This window comes from Convolutriloba macropyga, chromosome 11 (genome assembly GCF_964194025.1).
Source record: "Convolutriloba macropyga chromosome 11, txConMacr16.3, whole genome shotgun sequence".
NCBI classification, from domain to species: domain Eukaryota; kingdom Metazoa; phylum Xenacoelomorpha; order Acoela; family Convolutidae; genus Convolutriloba; species Convolutriloba macropyga.
The window spans coordinates 55,459,080-55,478,276 of NC_134478.1; the positions used below are offsets into that span (position 1 = coordinate 55,459,080).

At 37.0% G+C, this 19,197-nt stretch overlaps 2 protein-coding genes and 2 non-coding genes across 8 annotated transcripts in view; 3 read left to right on the forward strand and 1 right to left on the reverse strand.

Annotated features, from left to right (window-relative positions):
- LOC142349408 (ATP-binding cassette sub-family B member 10, mitochondrial-like) overlaps positions 1 to 19,197 on the reverse strand; it is a 140,279-nt gene that overhangs the window by 106,132 nt on the left and 14,950 nt on the right. For 2 of the 4 annotated variants that reach the window (XM_075400943.1, XM_075400942.1), the window contains exons 2-3: positions 18,360 to 18,539; positions 7,848 to 8,054 (exon numbers count right to left, since the gene is read on the reverse strand). In XM_075400943.1, the coding sequence (XP_075257058.1) occupies positions 7,848 to 8,054; positions 18,360 to 18,453 (301 nt within the window). In that variant the 5' untranslated portion in view covers positions 18,454 to 18,539. Of the gene's footprint in view, positions 1 to 7,847; positions 8,055 to 8,817; positions 8,869 to 18,359; positions 18,540 to 19,197 lie in introns of those variants that run through there. The other 2 variants (XM_075400944.1, XM_075400945.1) reach the window with 2 other exon arrangements.
- Positions 1 to 19,197, forward strand: part of LOC142349407 (uncharacterized) — a 192,965-nt gene that overhangs the window by 88,749 nt on the left and 85,019 nt on the right. The gene's annotated exons all lie outside the window — the stretch shown is intronic.
- Positions 13,794 to 13,865, forward strand: Trnah-gug (transfer RNA histidin (anticodon GUG)). The gene has a single exon. It is a non-coding gene; the product is annotated as a tRNA-His (tRNA).
- Positions 14,145 to 14,215, forward strand: Trnag-gcc (transfer RNA glycine (anticodon GCC)). Its single transcript has one exon. It is a non-coding gene; the product is annotated as a tRNA-Gly (tRNA).

The window sequence follows — 19,197 nt, forward strand, 5'->3', positions numbered from 1 at the left end:
ATAACAAAGTAATAACAGATATCAGATAACAAAAAAAGACATCGCAAATGTTACAGACCAACGTTGAAGAGAGAGAGAGAGAGAGAGAGAGAGAGAGAGAGAGAGAGAGAGAGAGTAGACAGCGAGAAAACTACAGGGAAGGAAAGAGAGAGAATGAGAGTGCAAGAAATAGAAAGAGAGCGAGAAAGAGAGAGCTAGTGAGGGGATAGAATGAAAGAAAGAGCAAAATAGAGAAAGCAAGGAAAGAAAACGGCGAGGAAAGAGAAGACAAAATGAGAGGCTATCAAATCAGATAGATAAAAATTGGAGCAAAATCACATATCGCAAATGTTACAGGCGAAGATCGTAGAGAGAGAGAAAGCGACAGAATGATAGCGAGAGAGATAAAGAGAAAGAAAGAGAGAGAGAGAGAGAGAGAGAGAGAGAGAGAAAGAGCAAGAGAGTGAGAGAGAGAGAGAGACTGCCACAGAGAATGGAAGAGAAAGAGAGACACAGAAAAAGACTAATAGAGAGAGAGAGAGAGTCAAAGAGAGAGAGAGCGAGCGAGAGAGAGAGAGAGAGAGAGAGAGAGAGACAGACAGACAGAGAGAAAGAGAGCTAGAGAGAGAGAGAGAGAAAGAGAAAGTGAGAGAAAGCAAAGAAAGAAAAAAGATAGGACAGAAAAGAGATGAAGGATATCCATTCCGAAAAAAATTGGAATTAAAAACAAATATCGCACGCAAATTTTACCGATCAAGATTGAAAAGAGAGAGCGAGAAAACGGCAGATAATAAACGAGAGAGAGAGAGAGAGAGAGAAAGAGAGAGAGAGAGAGCAAGATAGTCAGGGGGCCGAAAAAAGAGCGAGGACAAGAATAAGATAGGGAGAGAATGCAAGGAAAGAAAAAAGAGAGGAAAGAGAAAAAAGAATAATAAAGAAATGAGACGATATCAAACCAGATCGATAAAAATTGGGAAAAATCACATTCCGCAAATGTTACAAGAAAAGATTGGAGAGAGAGAGAGAGCAAGAGAGAGAGAGAGAGAGAGAGAGAGAGAGAGAGAGAAAGAATGATTCAGAAAAGCGAGAGAGAGAGAAAGAGCGAGAAGTAGAGAGCGAGATTGCAAAACAGCGATAGCGAGAGTGAGAGAGAGAGAGAAAACAAGGGAGTGAGGCGATGAGAGGGCTAGAGAGAGGAGAGAGAGAGAGCAAGCGAGCGAGAAAATATTGATAAGGGGAGAGCGAGGGAGAGAGAGAGAGAGAGAGAGAGAGAGAGAGAGATAGCAAGGAAGAAAATAGGGATAGAAGATTTAGAGGATATCAAATTAGAGAAAAATTAGACAAATTTAGTTCACGCAAGAAGTAAAGATCAAGCGTAAAAACCTACTGAAGAAAGTCAAGCGAAACAATGCTCTAGAACTAATGTTGAACGAAAAAGAGCATCAGACGACGACGCAAAAACCAAGAGCACTGCAATATAGTTACACTCAGCTTACAGTTTCGCAGCTAAACCTGGACACTATAACCCTTCTCTATGTTGGGACACTATCAGGACCATATAGCCCAGTGGTAACTGATCATGACTAATGACCTTTTGACCCGAGTTCGATTCCCACCCATCAATTGTTTTTTTGCTTTTGTGCCTTTTAGGTCAATGGCCTCTCTTGATGTGCAATTATGCGCTTCAAGAAGCTTCTTAAACATGCAAAATTTGTCTTTTTAGAGCTCACGCGTTTAATATATAAGATAGCAGGCATAACAAAATAAGATAGCAGCATAACATAATAGCTGCTAACAAAATCATATTCTGACAGGTTTCAAAGAATTTAGGATTTCTCTTTTGTACCAAATCATGCTCGAACCGACGCCCCCTCGTTTAAATGCCACAGCTCTTACCGCTTACGCTACCGGGGCGCATCTTTTGCGTCTATTACTCTATTTAGCAGCAACTTTTTGTTAAGGAACAATTTTGGCTTTGCTGTATTTAAGGACCGCTATGAGTTTGCAGATAACGTGCTTCTACATTGTTGCATAGTGCGTCTCAAAACGCATGTACTACGCTAGGCTTCATGTTAAGGAAGCGTTAAAACACGCGAAGATTAGGAACTTATACATAGTTCCATAGCACTTAAATAATAATAATAATTATAACATAGAGAACAATTACAACATTAGAACAATTATAACAATAGAACAATTATATCAATAAAACAGTCATAACAATAGAACAATTATAACAAAGTAAGATAAAAGAGGAGTAAAGAGAATGGATGACAGAAAGAACCAAAAACACAGTAAAGGATGAAAAAGCAGAAATTAACTTTTCGCAAAAAATAAGAGCCAATTTCGGCAAAAACTCGGGTGCGAAAAAATGCCACTTGCATTACAGCCATTGGTCTCATCCCTTACTCTACCAACACGTATTAGTTTTGTCTATAACTCTTTCGATATGGAGTCAAAATTTTTTCAAAGGCGTTTCGGCTCGCTTTTTTTAGGCAGCACGCTTAATGAGCGCAAAAACATAGTAGTAGAAGTTTCATTAAGGTGGTGTAGCGCGTCTCAAACCGAATGTGTAACGCTTTTAGGACACTTACAGCCAGTTAGGATAGGATAGCAATTAACCATTGCACTCAAAGTCAAGTGCGACTTAATTTTAAAAGAACAGATAGATAGAAGAAAGGAAGAAGTAAACAAAAAAACTTTACAAAACACTTTAACAAAGAAAAAATTAAACAAAAAGGAGGAGGAAAGGAAGATAGAGAGAATTGGATGAAAAACAACAAATACTCCTTCTCTTTTTAGGGCCAGCAAAACAATAGCCATTTTCTGCACCAACTTGTGTGCGGTCCTATGTCCCTTAATTAGCAGTCATACGTCTGAATACATATGCTGCTGATGCCTATTGCATTTGTCTTGCTCTCTCAACATCAGCAGTAATTTTGTCAATGGCTTTTTGGCGTGCTTGCTTTTTCTATGCGGCTTGCTCAATGATTGCAAAACATGGGCATTTAAAGGGCTTAAATACGACAAGAGAGAAAAGTAAGAGAAAAAAGAAAACCAAAAGGAGCGGAAAGGAACGGAAAAGAAAAACCAAAAAAAACTTCTGATTTTCTTGAATCTGAAAACTATGCATCCTTTTCAGTCACTACTTTAACTCCAAACACTGCTCTTCGCATAACAGCCATCGGTCTCATCCTTTTCGCTACTGATCCGTAATTCTTTTGTCAATTGCTATTTCTACATCAGCCGTAATCTGGTCAATGGATTTTTGTTCGCTTTTTTTAAATGCTGCATGCTTCATGAACACAAAACATGGGCAGATTAGGAATTAAAATATGACAAAAAAGAAAGCGAAAGAAAAAAACGAAAAACAAAAAGCAGTTGGCAAACTTTTGCCCAGGAAATAATGCGTCTTTCTCCGACCACACTCAGGACCCAAACCCATGCCCCTCGATTAACAGCCATTGCCTCCATCAGTTACGCTACGGATGCCTATTGCTTACGTCTACTGCATTTCTATCAGCAAACATTTTGGTAATCGGCTATAAGGATCGCCTGTTTTTGCTATGCGGCATGCTCTATGAGCGCAAAAAAGGCACAAACTAAGAGCTTATATATAAAGAGAGAGAAAAAGAAAAGCAAGAATGATTTGCCAATTTTTGCCCAGAAAATTTCTGCTCAGAAATTTTTGCCCAGAAAAAATTTTTTCCCAGAAAAGTCTCTCAGCCAATACCCAAACTCGAGCCCCTGCCACTTTTAAAAACAAATGGTCCTATCCCTTACGCTACCGATGCCTATTGCTTACGTCTAAATCATCTATTCATTTCCATATCAGCACATTTTTGGTCAGTTTAGGTTGCTTGTTTTTGAATTGCGGCATGCTTTATGAGCGCAAAATATTGCGTATAGCGAGTCTCAAAACGCATGTAATAACGCAAGTACAAAAAAACGCAAGCAAAGAAAAAAAGAAAACAAAAGACAGAAAAGCGACCAGTAAAAAGGAAAACAGTGGAAAAACAAACAGAAGAGAGAAACAAAAGTGAGAAAAGAAAAAAGAAAGAAAGAGAAAATGAAAGATGTAGAAAGAGATAAACAAACAGACAGAGAGCGAGAGAGAGAGAGAGAGAGAGAGAGAAAAGGAGAAAGAAGGAAAAAGAAGGAAGAAAGAAAGAACGGAAGGAAGATGAATAAGCAAAAAGGAGGAAGAAACGGAGAACAGAAAGAAAAACAACTTCACAATTTTGGCTCGAACCCATGTCCATCGCCTAAAAGCCGTAGGTCTAACCCCTTACACTGCCGATGCTTCCTGCTGTCAATTGAACTTTCTACACAAGCACATTTTTGGTGAATGGCTTTTTGTCTCGCTCGTTTTCGCTAAGCTACATGCTTGATGAGCACTAAATCAATTGCTGACCAGGAGGCTAAGCATGGTGGTGCAGTCTGCATGTTTGCGAACCGTTTAAACATGTGAAGATAAGAGCGCTGTTGACCATTGCACTCAAGTGCGACTTACATTTAATATAATAGATAGATGAGAGCGAGAAAAAAAGAGGAAAGGAAGAAGAGATGGAGGAATGAAGAAAGAACAAAAAGAAGATATAGGTAACAAATAAAAGCAAAGAAATGAAGAAATGTTCATCCCCTAATCCGGCTTGAGCCGAAGCCCCTCGCTTCAGCAAAAAGTCTAACCTGTTGGACTACAGACGCCTGTATCTTTTGTCTACTGAGCTAATTACAGTCGCAAAATTTTGGTCAAAGGCTTTTTGTCTCGCTTTTTTTGCTGCGCTGCATGCTTAATGAGCACAAAAAGGTGCAGATCAGAAGCTTAAGCATGGTCTTATAGGCTATTGGTCTGTCTGAATCAGCAAAATTTTCCTCAATGGCTTTAAAAGCTCACCTGTTTTGTCAAGCCTAACGAGAGCCAAACATGGCAGATTAGGAATCAAAACATGGCAAAAGAGAATTGGAAAGAGATGAAAAAACGAAAAGGAACGAAAAAAATGAACAAAAAAGAACGGAAAAACAAAGATAACTTCTCAAATTTGTGGTCCAGGAAATTATACGTCTTTTTCCGCCTATAATTAGACCCGAACCCCTGCACTTCCTGTGAGAGTCATTGCTCTTATCCTCATCGATTCCGATGCCTATTGCTCACGCCAATTGACCTTTCTAATGAGCAAATTTTTGGTTAGTGGCTAATTGCCTGGCTTGTTTTTGCTATTAGGCATGCATTATTGAGTGCAAGTGAACGAATTAGGAGCTTAAAAATTGCAATTTAGCGCGTCTCAGACAGCATGCATTATGTTAGGCTGCATGTTTAAGGACCGTTAAAAAATTTGAGGAACATGGTGGTTGCATCCGTCTCTTACTGAAATAATTTTCATCCGCGGTTTTGCGGTGACTGACTTGTCTTGCATCTCTGACATCTTTCGGCTCATTGGCACTCGAGGTTCCGTGATTTTTGTGTCATTGACTCTTTTCACATTTGGGTCAATGACTCTTTCTATCTGCTCTTTTTCGAACATTGACCTTTTAAGAGATCTTTTTTCCGGTCATTGACCTCGCGCGATATCTTCTTAACCATGCTGCTCGAGAGCTCTTAAACATGCTCTACGAGAGCTCTTAAACATGCTTTTTCGCCTTTCGTTAAACATGGTACCTTATATAGTAAGTCCCATAAAGTTGCAACGCAAGCAAACGTTCGAAAAGCTCGTGGCATGCAAATGGTCAGTGTTTTGCTAGATATCTGCATGTTTTAAATTTGAACTTTGACCTTTGAAACGTTCGATAGCGTTGCAACTTTATGGGACTGACTATAATGTCATACAAATAATATATAGGATGGTCAACAAAAAAACAGTTCAGTGGTTTAACGTCGTCAGCCTCATTATAAAAGTGCACCACACAGGTTCTGAATCCTTTCGCTGTCTCCCAAGACTTTTACTTTTCATTGTCTCCGAACACAAACTTTTAAACACAGTCTGAAAATTTATAAACTTTTAAAGCTGTTGATTATTATGACTGCTATAAATTTATCAGCGCTGCAGCAGAACTTCGAGCAACAAACTCTTTTGGTTTCAGTTAAAACTGTTGAAAGGGATATGTCCTTCTAATTTTCCCATAGTAAGAGCAGAAAATTCGATCGTACGGGTTGGCTTAAAAAATTGAAGCAATGAGAAGTATACTCAAAACGAGCATCGTGAGATTTAGGAGGTTCTCTCACCACATTCGGGAGAGGCACATTATGATAACACGGTAAACAAGGATGTGAGCGGAGCAGGATTCGATGCCATCAGCGTCAAGGTAATCAGAATTTTTTGTTGCCTGAGAAGACTGATAATTTAATAAGTTTATCTTGGGATTTGTTACGGAACCAGCATCTGTCTCTGACGTTACTGGAGCAGGTTTGCAAGAAACTAGGTAAAGAAGCAGTAAATTAGCAACCTTATTGCTCGTCTCTTTCTCAGAAGGAACTGGTGAATGAAGAATCAAGGCAAGCTTGAGGATAGTGAAATAGGTATGGCATCTTTTGGTCCATTAGATAGATAAGCAGCCTTGAATTTGTGCAAAAATCTCTAAAAAAGTAGATTTCTACAAGAAAGGGCTTTTGAGACAAAAAATGCACTGATACTCTTAAGTGTTTTATAATGCTTTCGAGCATACATGAGTTTTAACTATCAAAAAGCAGCGATTAAAGCTTTTTGGGAACTTCGTCTGAGACTTTCAGCATGAGCAAGAAATGACCACTGTATTGAAGCAAATAAAAACTAACTTTCTTTCTTTCTTTCTTTATTTACAGAACAACAGTTTTCAAAAACTACAAAAAAATCGATGAGCACAGAAAGAGTCTGAAAATTCAAAAAACACTGCATCATTCTTTCTGCCTTCCTTTCATTTCTGACTTAGATTTGATTAGAAAAACCATTTTCGTTTCCTGTCATAGCTAATCACTGATTGATTTCCATGACGACGCAAGAAAATTCCCACTTTCCTCAATATCCTAATGCATTAAAAACTAAAGGAATCTATTTTTTGGTTATAAATGTCAGAACCCAGGATAATTCTTGTACTGAAGATACCCTTAAGACAACAGACTTCAGCCTGAACTGCTAAATATACTGCTTTATCTATTTTTCATTGACTTGGGAACACACTTAAGCAAATACAAGACGCCTACTTTTATCTCTAAGATATCGTTTAGGATAAATGTTATAGCACTTCACGTCGCGTGGAAGCTGACGCGTGCAATAATGGAACAATTTATCCTTCCCTCGTACTTCGCACAGACCGTAAGATTCTCATTTTCTATAAAAATTCAACGAAAAGTAAAAAGGGTCAGTACAAAAATCTGTCAAGCAAAACAATGCATAAAAGACAGGACTAATATAATTGCTTCAATTTAAGACTAATATATTGCTTTATTTAAGAGCAATTAGAATTTTCTTGCACTGATGACCTAAAGCAAGACTTGACTTGTCCATGGGAGATAAAGTTTTGGCGAAGATATAGGAATACGAAGAACGAAACAGTTCATATTTGTAAATATCATATTCGGCCAATGTGCATGAAGTCAATTTGTTTTCCTATTGTTTTCATAATTTTTCATATTGTTTTCCTTTTTTTCCAAATGAAGTTTTCTACGTAATTAACTACCAAACATCAAAAATATGCCAATTGTTCTTTTCCAAATTGACGAGTAAAAAAAAGTCAGATGTAACATTCACATTGTTTCTCGTTTCTCCAGTACAATATTTGGATCTCATTTGTTAACTGTTACAAATTCTGAGTGAAAGGAATATAGATCCCACGGAGACTAGATTCTAGATCCAATCTCATCTTAACTTAGGCATTTTTGTCTGCTAACTTACTTCCAATTCGGAGCCTTTCTGGTTTGGCAATCGATAGGAGACGTTTTCCATGGCTAAATCTATCTTCTCTCTGAACTTTAGTCCCCCCATTAGAAGATAAGTTCAATTTCTCAGAAGTAGCATTATCATTGGCAGCTTTCATATTTTCTTTCTTCTTGTAGCTTGATGTGTTAGCCGTCATTCTAATCCATTCATTCTTCCGATAATCTGTTAAACAAATAATTAAACAAAGATAAACTTCTTGTTAATTACAAGAAATTTGCAAAAACTTTTCAATGATGCCAAATTTTGAATCGAAGTTACCAATTGACATATATAGCGTGTCCCATAAAGTTGAAATAAGCGAACGTTTCAAAAGCCACGGATTCGAGCTCAAAGGTCAAAGTTCAAATTTAAAACATGTCGAAAAAATTGATGAATGAAAACTGCATGGAGAAAACGTTGACATTCAAACGAGCACATTGATGCTCAATTGCACGTTTTTGGCGTTTTCGAACGTTCGCTTATTTCAACTTTATGGGACAGACTATAGTAAGTTCTATAAAGTTGCAACCCAAGCGAACGTTCGAAAAGCTCGGGGCATGCAAATGGACAGTGTTTTGCTAGATATCTGCACGTTTCAAAATTGAACTTTGACCTTTGAAACGTTCGATAGCGTTGCAACTTTATGGGACTGACTATAGTCTTGTCCCATAAAGTGGAAATAAGTGATCGTTTCAATATTTCAAAAGCAAGGGGTTGGAGTTCAAAGTTCAATTTTAAAACATGTCGAAAAACTTGGCGATTGAAAGCTTAACGGGGAAAATGTTGACATTCAAATGACCACATTGATGCTCAATTGCACGATTTTGGCGTTTTTCGAACGTTGGCTCATTTCAACATTATGGGACAGACTATATATGCAGCAAAAATTTAATCGACAGTCAGATTCGAAACAGACAGAAAAGAATGAGAAAAAGAATATGCTCACTTGAAAACAAGCTAACACAAGAATATCGTATCAAGTTATCAACAATGATTAACAATTATTTAAAACACGTTCCAGAGCGAGCATTTTGCAAATATTATTAAGTTTGGCTGTGCGCATTTTTGAATATAAACTATTTGCAACGCAAATAACGTGTCAGTCAGCGGCATCAAAATTTAATTTTTGATCATTCGATTTGTGTTATCAGAATTTTTTTAAATTCAACTTCTAAAAACAGTTCAAGTAGGTCAAAACTTAACTACGCTCATAGCACACATTGGCCAATTCATACAATTGAGATTTGCCATCCCTGCCATTAAACTGAGCTAGAATGAAAAACATAACCGAATAACGTCGGAAGAATCGCTCTCGAACGACTAGTGGGAGCTCTAATCTATTGCAGCCTGCTTCAGTCGGGGGGGGGGGGGAGCTAAAATCACAAAATCACTACGGGGCTTCAAATGACGACATTAGGGGTCATTATATACCATCATTACACAAATTAAATAAATGACATCAATTTAGGCGCATTTTTTATTAATTATGAGAGAAATTTGGATCAAGCAAAGCAAAAAGTCAAGGGCACAAAAACCACTCGAAAAGACAAATTGATCGAGCAAAAATTGTGCATAAAAAAGACCAACACGTTTGCAAAAATTGCTACCAACTTCCTTCGGGAGAAAAGTAGGACAAGTCCTGAATTACAATCCAAAGAAATTATTTTATTTATGTACTAAACATAACTCTCTTCCAGCAACATCAAACTTTGCCTGTCATTAAAGCATGGGTCTTCAAATCCGCAAAAATAAACACAATCTGAAAATAATTTTTATTCATTTCCCGATCACTAGAGTCATAAAAACGAGTTATCGACAATAACAACTAGTTATCTAACTACTCACCCTACGCTTCCATAGAATGCGTACATCATGCGACAACCTTGACTAAGTCAATGAGAGACAAGGTAAATAAAAAAGGGAAAAAATTTCACAAAAGTAAATTTTGAAATTTAGTTAATTCAAAGCAAAAAAATATGAAAATATCAATAAACACAGCACAGTTTAAATCTTTAGATTTCAGATTTCAAATTTCATTATGGAAAAAAGGAAAAAAAACCAAATAATGGCAAGATTCAAAGATTCACTAAAACATTTCAAAAACAATTGGAATCCAGGTCATCAACAAAAAAATCTAAAACAACAGCAAAACAAAACTGAAAGGCGAAATTGAAAATACGCAACATATGACGGCAAATTTAAAATTGTTTTTATTGAGAATTAGCTATCAGAACAGATAAAAAGGGGCAAACGTCAAAAATTCACCAACATTATAGTGAAAATAAAGAATCAACGTCATGAAAACCGCTGTTACCAATAAACTCAAGCAGATAATTTAGACCCACTTATGCCCAAGTAAGAAACGGTAGGATATGGAAAAAACGCAATTAACTGATAAGAACAAATATAGGCAACTAACGTCGCGCGAATTGCTCTCAAACGACCGGCGAGTGGTTGGCTTCGTCAGTATCTAGCCAAGTTTTAGTGAGGCTAATTTTAGGTTAATTGAAGGGGCGTGAGGTGAGCGCGGCGGGAGGGGGTGCAACGGGGGGAGGGTGATTGGGGGTTGGTAGCAACGGTGGGAATGGGATCTTTGGCTGCACGGGGCCCTTCCGGCCTGAATAATGTGCAGAGGTGGGGATTGGGGGTGTGAAGGGAGGGGACTGATGTAAGGTGGGGGGTATGTTTTTTTTTTTTGGGGGGGGGGGGGGTTATGTTGTGTGTGTGTGTGTGGGGGGGGGGTGGTCAACATCAAAGAAGCCACCCTTCACACCATACGTAAAAGTCTCCAAAACAGTTTCTGTGAATCGCAGAATTGGAGACTAGTGAGCTGAAAGGCTCTAAGAGAACTTAATGCCCGCTGGACGCTACCTCTTTATTCCGTTTTTAAGGGCGAAAAGTCATAGGCCAGACGAAACATCGGTCAAGCAAAAAATCGCATAAAAAAGACAAACAGGACTAATGTAGTTACCACAAACTTCGTTTGAAAACATTTTTTGAAAAATAGTGTAAAGATAGTAGAAGTCACCGGCCAAAACTTGAAACAAAAACTAGGTTAATTACGGGCCCATTGGCAACCGGAAAGACTTGCCCAATTAGAAATCAATTGATAAGACAACCAAAGAAACACAACCAGGCAAAATTTAAAAATTCGCAAACATTTTCTGACAACAATAATGTTAAAGAAAAATTTTGGTAGGAACTGAAAAAAAAAATGTTTCACCTATGCCTCAGCAGCAGCTGTTTAGAGCTGCCATTATTGAGGGTTAGAGTAAAGACAACAAACACGTGCAAACATTAAAATATGCTGTTATAGTTTATGATAATTGGTTCGAAGTTATAAGAAGCATTAGCTGCCGGTTCAGGGCTTCAAGCAATTGCAAATAGACGCAACTGGTATGCATGTGTTACTTTTTTTAACACCACTCAAGAGAACTGCTCTGAAAACAGAAGTCAAGTTCCGCGCATGAAGAAAAATTAATTTACAAAAACTGAAAATTTTTTCTACCACAACATTCTCACTCCACGTTAAAGGTAGTTTCAATTAAATCACTCGTCGAACCTAACAGCCATTTTGATCTTTTTACTACTCCAGCATGACTAAAATCACCACTCGAATTCGATCAAATTGACATCTCATTGACATTAAAAAGTCAAAGAGAGCGCACCCAAAATATCCAAATCTTTGGATTGTAATAACCGGCTAATGGTGGTCGGGGAGCTAAGGGGTAATTGGTAGGAGGTCAAACTCAAAAACACGCCCTTCACGCCATTATTTTATCTATCTTAAACAGTTTCGTTGGAGCGCGTACCTAGAGACTAGTGAACTAAGAACCTGTTCTAGAGAATCTGTTTATCCCGTTTTTGAGGACGAAAATTCAAAATGGTCAGACAAAACAAACCACCAGAAGAAAATGGTAGAACGAAAAACCGCATAAAAAACAGCAAGACTTATTATTTCCTTGGTTCGAGGACAAAATATTTGTTTGAGGACAATTAGATTTCTTAACAGTTCTTAACAGCCCGACAAAAACGTCAGTATGATTAATTAATAGCCACGGAGCGATAGCGGGTATTACTGGGGACATCGTGGTTTTTATAATTCAAAGAATTTGAATTGTATTGGGGCGCTGTCGTTATTTTAAGATCTGTTCACACATTTTCATGATTTTTGAAGTCAAATTGGTGTAGTGATTTTGGTCACGCCGAAACAGGAAAAGAAGCGAAAAATCGAGTGCTTTTGTGGCGTGAATTTTTTTACTCTAATTTTAAAGAGAGAAAAAACGGTGTTTGAACAAAAATTCGCTTTCTCGCTAGTGGTTTTTTGTTCACATGCGGCAATTTCACTTTGGTTTTTTCAATTTTTGGATCGGATTTTTTTCTAAATGGTTTTTCCAATCCATTCATAGTTCATTCTAGGCCTAGTTTTTTGTTAGAATCAAATTTACATTTCTCGCTAGCGGTTTTTTGTTCTCCCTAGCGGAATTTTGACAATTTGTTTTTTGATCTGATTTTTTAGAAATGGTTTTCCCAATTCGCTCATAGTCCGTTTTAGGTCTAGTTTTTTGTTTAGTCCATGAAAATTCTTTGAATTGTACGTCAGGACTTCTCCTGCTATGTTTTTTAATTCGTCGTCTGCATCGATGATTTTTACGACCGACTAGTTGAAATTTGTGTGCCTTTCGTCATTTGTTCTCACTCAAAAAAATGACTTCTGAACTCACTTATGGAACATTAAACTTTAGAACATTTACTAGAACATAACCGACTAAACGTCGGAAGTATTGCTTTCGAACAACTTGTGGGAGCTCTAATCAATTGCAGCCTGCTTCAATCGGGGGGGGGGGAGGGGGGGAGGGGGGAGCCTAAATGGGACTAAGAAGTTCAATAGTGGGCTTCAAATAACCACATTAGAGATAAACATATACCACTATTAAGATTTAAAGTAAAAAATGACACCGGTTTCGGCTCAGTTTTCATTTGACTTTTAGTATTAAATTGCCGCCAATTGAGTTCAGCTGCTTGAAATCGTGATTGAGAGAGAATTTTAGATCACGCAAAACGCAAAAAGTCAAGGGCGTAAAAGTCACTCGAAAAGTCAACCGAAAATTTTGCATAAAAAAGACACACACGTTTACGATAATTGCTATGAACTTCGTTCAAGAGCAATTAATAAAGATCAAAAGTGTAAGTGAATCAATGTCAATCATTAAGTAGTGCCAAACTTATATGCCCTAATTCTCGATTATTAAGAGTCTTGAGTTTTTGATTTCGAATATCAATTTTGAAAAAACCTCTTTTAGGGATTTTTCCGTATGTGTCATAAAATTGACAGTCCGAATCTAACCCAAAAAGTCTAGTGGTCTATTTTTGGGTTGGTGGTCGATCTGTCTATCTTATTCTTTAGTTGTTTCAATTCATGAAAGGCCATAAACGTCTATCGCGGCTATTTTCCGGCAATCTGCCGGCTATGTTTTTCATTTTCTGTTCGAAATCGTTGTTTCCATCAACCACTTTTTATTGTGTTGAGTACAGTATACTAAAATTTCAAAAAGTTTAGGACACTTTCAATTGATTAGTTGAAAAGGGAAAAGGGCACAAACGCTTATTAAAACGGAATTTTCAAATGAACTTTCCAATTGAAAAGATGCGGATCTATTCTGTTTAGTGCCCCCCCCCCCCCCCCCGCCGCTGCTTAGTGGGTGCATATTATTTGCACCACACAGACGCACCCGCCATATAATTACATAATGATTTACAATGTAATGGCACTTGCTCTGTAACTAGGGGGTGCAGTTCTGATAGAAAAACGGATGCAAAATACAAAATACACTTCAGTTAACTTTTCAAACATACGTTAGACAACTTCAGTGGGATTGGAAACCGCCCTGTGTATTATGAATCGAAATCAAACAGTTTTCGGTCCAGATCGTCTAGTGGTTAGGACATTGCGTTGTGGCCGCAATAACCCAGGTTCGAATCCTGGTCTGGACATAACTTTTGTGTAGGTATTAAACATTATATTTATTACGTCTGAAATGACGTCAAACTTCTAAGCGTACGTTCTATTTACACATAAATGTGATAACATTAATTTGTAACCGGGGGGGTCCTGAAAACTCCTCCTAGGGGCACACAGAATGTATTTAATAATAATATATTGCCCACGACTGCAAAAGCTTTTAATTAGCTGTCAATTGTTTCACTTTCTGAACTGCAGTTCCTAATTAAGAGCTACCACTCCACTAGGCGACAATTCTATCAAGCATCACCGCATCGGTGGTTCAGTGGTAGAATTGTCGCCTGCCACGCGATAGACCCGGGTTCGATTCCCGGCCGATGCACATTTTTCTTTTTTATCTGTCAAACTTACTTTATCGCCCAGTCATTCGAGTAGTAATGAAAAATAAGCAGGGCGTTTATATCGAGGAAAAGCTTCAAATTTTTTTTTTTGGGGGGGGGGGTGCAAAAATATCAGCTATATAGGGCTGGGGGCTGTAACAAAAAGAGCTATAGTTCGGTTCGCCGTAATGGGGAGGACCCAAACTAAGTAAAACAGAAATGCAAAAAGAGGTGCTAGGAAAATTGGCCGGCAGGGCGTTTAGCCGACAAGTAAAAATGAGAAATTTAGCCGACAGTTTTATCATAATTGGTCATAAAAGTCCATAATTGGTCCATAATCAGTAGTTCGGTTATGATAGATTCATATTAAGTCCCACGGGCCGCTGAGGCATGGCCATGGCCCGCGAGGCAAGGCCAGATGTGGTTAAATACCTTTGTTACGCTAGTTGATAGACCTTCGTTACACCAGTCGATGAAAAAACTGCGGTGTATTTGTCCGCTTACGAAATAGTGTTTTAAATTGGCCAATCACAGCTTCAGAATAAGTTTTATTGCTCATTTTACTTAAATTGTCGGTTGAATTTCTCATTTTTTGGTTGTCGGCTAAACGCCCTGTCGGCCAATACGGCGGCCACCGCAAATATTAGACCTCCATTACTGTATATTTGGGGGTAGCATAACGCACAAGGGGCACAAACTGAAAAAAAATTGAGACCCTCTTTAAGCTCTAAAACAACTTATTAGTAGTCGAAGTTACGGTAATCTGTACAAAATGAGAGCAAAACTTCAATAAATCTTGAATTTATGCATGCTCATGAAAAACCACTTCATCGTCAATTTGAAAACCCAATTATTTGAAAAAACACACCTCCGAAATTCCATTTCGCATTTTCAACTTGCAATCTTGCTTTTCGACCTGCCGAAGACCATAAATTTAGTTTTGAAGGTATTGTATTGACTGTCAGTCACTTTTGCATTAGACAATTTGACAGTGTTTAAAACACTTTGATGATCTGCGACTAAAATATGACGGCACTGGCAATATGATTCCACTGGCTTTAAAGCAGCGCCATCTGAATTCATTCTTGAGCCATTCTGACCTCGTATTCAAAACAATTATAGCGGACCCAGTATAGAGCCTTGAGGAACGCCGCAGTTGAAATGTTGTTTTTTTTTTAGTAAAAATAGCTTCTTTTGAAACAGGATCCCGAGAAATTATATTCTACCCTTTTACTTCAGCCAAGATGAGATCCGCGAGCATTCGATCATTATTTTTTGTCACAGAGAGATTATTTTTTTAAGTCAGGAATATCATAAATTTTATCATTTTTAGTTCCATTAAATTTTTATGTAAGGAATACTATAATTTTATCATTTATTATGTATTTTGCCAGCATATTTCTCTTCCTTCCATTGACAAGCTATAAATCGGAAAATATTTTTAAAAATTACGCCAGTATACAGGCGAAGCGTAATTTCATAATGGACAGTGGATAACAACAAGCATCGGATACAATAAAAGCTAAAACAACAACAAAACAAAAACAAATACGATTGTTGACGAAGTTGTGAAAAAAATTAAAGCTCAGGTTTAATGCCAACCCACTCAGAGTTTTGCGCAGATGCATACCCGGCAGATTGCCGGAAAAAAAGCCGCCATTGAATCCCTTAACACCAATTGGGATTGAAGGAACAGAAAAACAATGATAAAAATTGACTGTTGTACAAAAAGAGCAAACTATTTTTTATTGGATTTCGTAGTTATGCATCCTCCTGTTTCTTAATGAGAGGATGCTAGTATCAATGCCAAAACGCCTTAGAGAGGGTAACTAAGACTTATAAGAACAAAGTTCAAGAGCCGGGCATGAAAAATGGGCTTTATGGGTTGATCCCATTTCTATTTCTGATTTCGATATTTTTGATACTGACTTTTTGAAAATGAATCGCATTGCTGAGTAACTGCTTTTTAGAAGCACTTTGATCTGAATGCGCAAAGAATGAATCTAGCCTAGAGAAGAGAATTCACGCAAAATGTTGAACAAGAGGGTAAAGCGAAACATATTTTTGTTCGACGAAGTAGAAATTCATAGCTCTGAAAAACAATTAGAAGAATTGAAGCAACTGAAGACAACAAAATCAGTCTCATTTTAATTTTAATTTCTGTTTTAAAAAAACGTGTTATCGAAGTCATTATTCCTAACAACGTCAACCTCAGAAGACTCACAAAATGGGAGCTTAGAGAGCCCACGCAAAAATTTTGTAGAAAAAAAACATTATAGAAAAAACAAAAAAGATAAAAGGACAACACAACCGATATTTAGCAGAAATGATTTGAGAATTCCAATGAAAACAAGTGTCGAAAAAACCAGTGTCACAGCCAATAAAATTATAATCTAAAGACCTTAACCATTATATAAATCCAATTATAACTATAGGGAAAGCAAATGAGACCTAGCATTTTGAATTATAAAACGTAATAATCCAAAAAAATCTCCAATAATTTTTGAAAACAGGTGGCGGAAAAGTCATTAAAACCTGCAGGTTTGCAAATAAAAACTAGATAAAATATTCCTAATAAGAAAGCCAATGAGACCTATTATTTATTAGGTGACAGAACAACAAAACAAACTACAAAAATGAGCAAAACCAAAAACTGATTTTTGAAAACAAGTGGAGTCAAAATAGATGCAATTGTTTCATAGTGAAAAACCTTAAAAATGATCAAAATGTGACTCATAATAAGGCCAAGTGACAAAACAAAAAAATAACTATAAAAGATGGATAAATGCAAAAAATTGGTAATATTTTTCGAACAGATTAAGTGCCAAAGTTGTTAAAACCATTAAAATCAAATCCGATCAATTAATAATTTGAAAGTGCCTCAAAAGAGCCGTTGACAACTAGCATCGATACGATAAGAACTACAAAAACAGGCAAAAACCAAAAAATGGGATCTTTTCCGTTTGTGCCCCCAGTACGATATGCGCCCACCAGTTACAGAGCACGTGCCATTACACAGTAAATCAATATGTAAAAATATGACACGTGCGTCTGGTGGGTGCAAATAATATGCTCCCACTAAGCTGGGGGGCACAAACGGAAAAGATCCAAAATGTATTTTATTTCATGAAGACGAATAGCGTCAATGACTTTGAGAACCATTAGTTGCATTTTGAGGGGTTTAAATAAGTAAAAGTATGCATTATTAGAACATACGTATTGCCTTTAAAAGTATTCGTAACGAAAATGAAAATGAAAGCAGCGAATACAGAAGTCAAATTGCAGCACATCAAAAAAAATGCGCTCTGAAAAACCGTAAATCTGTTTAAACACCATTCTCTTACTTCACTTTAAAAAGTAATAGGAAATTCACGCTTTTTAATAACTCGATTTTCGCTCTTCTTATTGCTACAGCGTGACTGAAATCACTAACCCAAATTGGCGTCAAAAGTGTGAAAAAAAGCATAAATTCTAAATTATAGTAATTTATATGTAGGTCATGAAAAACAAGAAATCAGGCGTGTATCAAGTGAAGCTCAAAAAATCACTGAAAAAGTCAAGCGAAAAAAAGTTCTAGAGCATTTGTAAAACTGCAAAAGAGTGTCCCAACTTTATAATACGTAAACGAAAAAAAATCCGATATAAAAAACTCGAGTCGTAAAAACTCGAGTCATTAGAAAGAATTCTGTAAATCATTATCAAAACTAACATTAAAAAAATGCTCTCCAACTATCAGCATGTGGCAGTTCTGAAAACTAACATTAAAAAAATGCAAAAAAAAATGCTCTAACAGCAATTTACAGAAAACTAACATTAAAAAAATGCTCTCCAACTATCAGCATGTGGCAGAAATGAATCAAATAGCGCTCGCTTAGAGAGGTGAGAAAGTTTGTTTTCATAAGCTAGTGTGAACAATCTCATTCAGTTTTAAAGCTGATAATGTTTTTTATAGCGTAATAAGATGCGGCAGTAGCTATTACAATTATTTCATTATGTAATAGCACGTGTATTAATACTGGGGTGCATAACGCACTGGCGGGGTGGGGGCACAAACTGAAAAGATCCTAATTAATAAATACAATTATTAAGATTTAGAATATTGATTATATAATTATATCTTCTATAAAATCTACAATTCAAACTTACTTTGTTGGAAGCGGAGCTGAGTGACTCTGAAAGTGGAAGTTGAAATGAGCGATCGAGTAGCCGAGAATAGCAGCCTCATTGGCACTGCAGACATCCACTTGCGTTTAGATCCTTTTTTGGTAGGGAGAATGCTTCGATTTTGTTTCAGTTGTTTCTCATAGTGAATCTTGACAGCCAAACCTAAAAACATAGCTGGAAAATTTCCAAAAAATAGCCGCCCTTGACCCTCCCTCCCCCCCCCCCCCCCCCCTGCAGGACGTTGAGATTAAAACAATTAGAAAAAAATGAGGAAAATGACGACAGCCTAATTTTTTTTCGAAGTGTTTAAAAATGTTTTAATTTGGTCCGCAGTTTCATCAATTTGATAAATATGGTGAAATAAGCCTCTAAATTAGAGAAATAAGCACTAACAGCAATTAGCAGTGCAATCTAGGGAATTTTCATAACTTAATGCACCAAGTCTTAAACGTTTTGTCTTAGTACCCTGACATTTTGGTCTATCTTGTTTCGTTCGATTCAGCTTTTCGTAAACGCGTAATGTTGCCTAATAAATTCTAAATTCCATTCAATTGAAACAGAGAGTGAAGTAAGTCAGAAGTCAAAGGTGGAAATGGTGACCAATAAAAAACGAAAAAAAGAGATAAAAACGAATTACAGAAAACATAGCCGGACAAGTCCTGAAATACAATCCAAAGAATTCAATGACAAACTCAAAAAAACACTGCACTTGACTAGCAAACCAATTAACTAACGCCAGCAAAACAGTTTCAGATAATTCGAGAAAAACAAAAACATTAGCATCGCTAAAATATTTGGAGCTAATAAAGTTAAAGCCAAA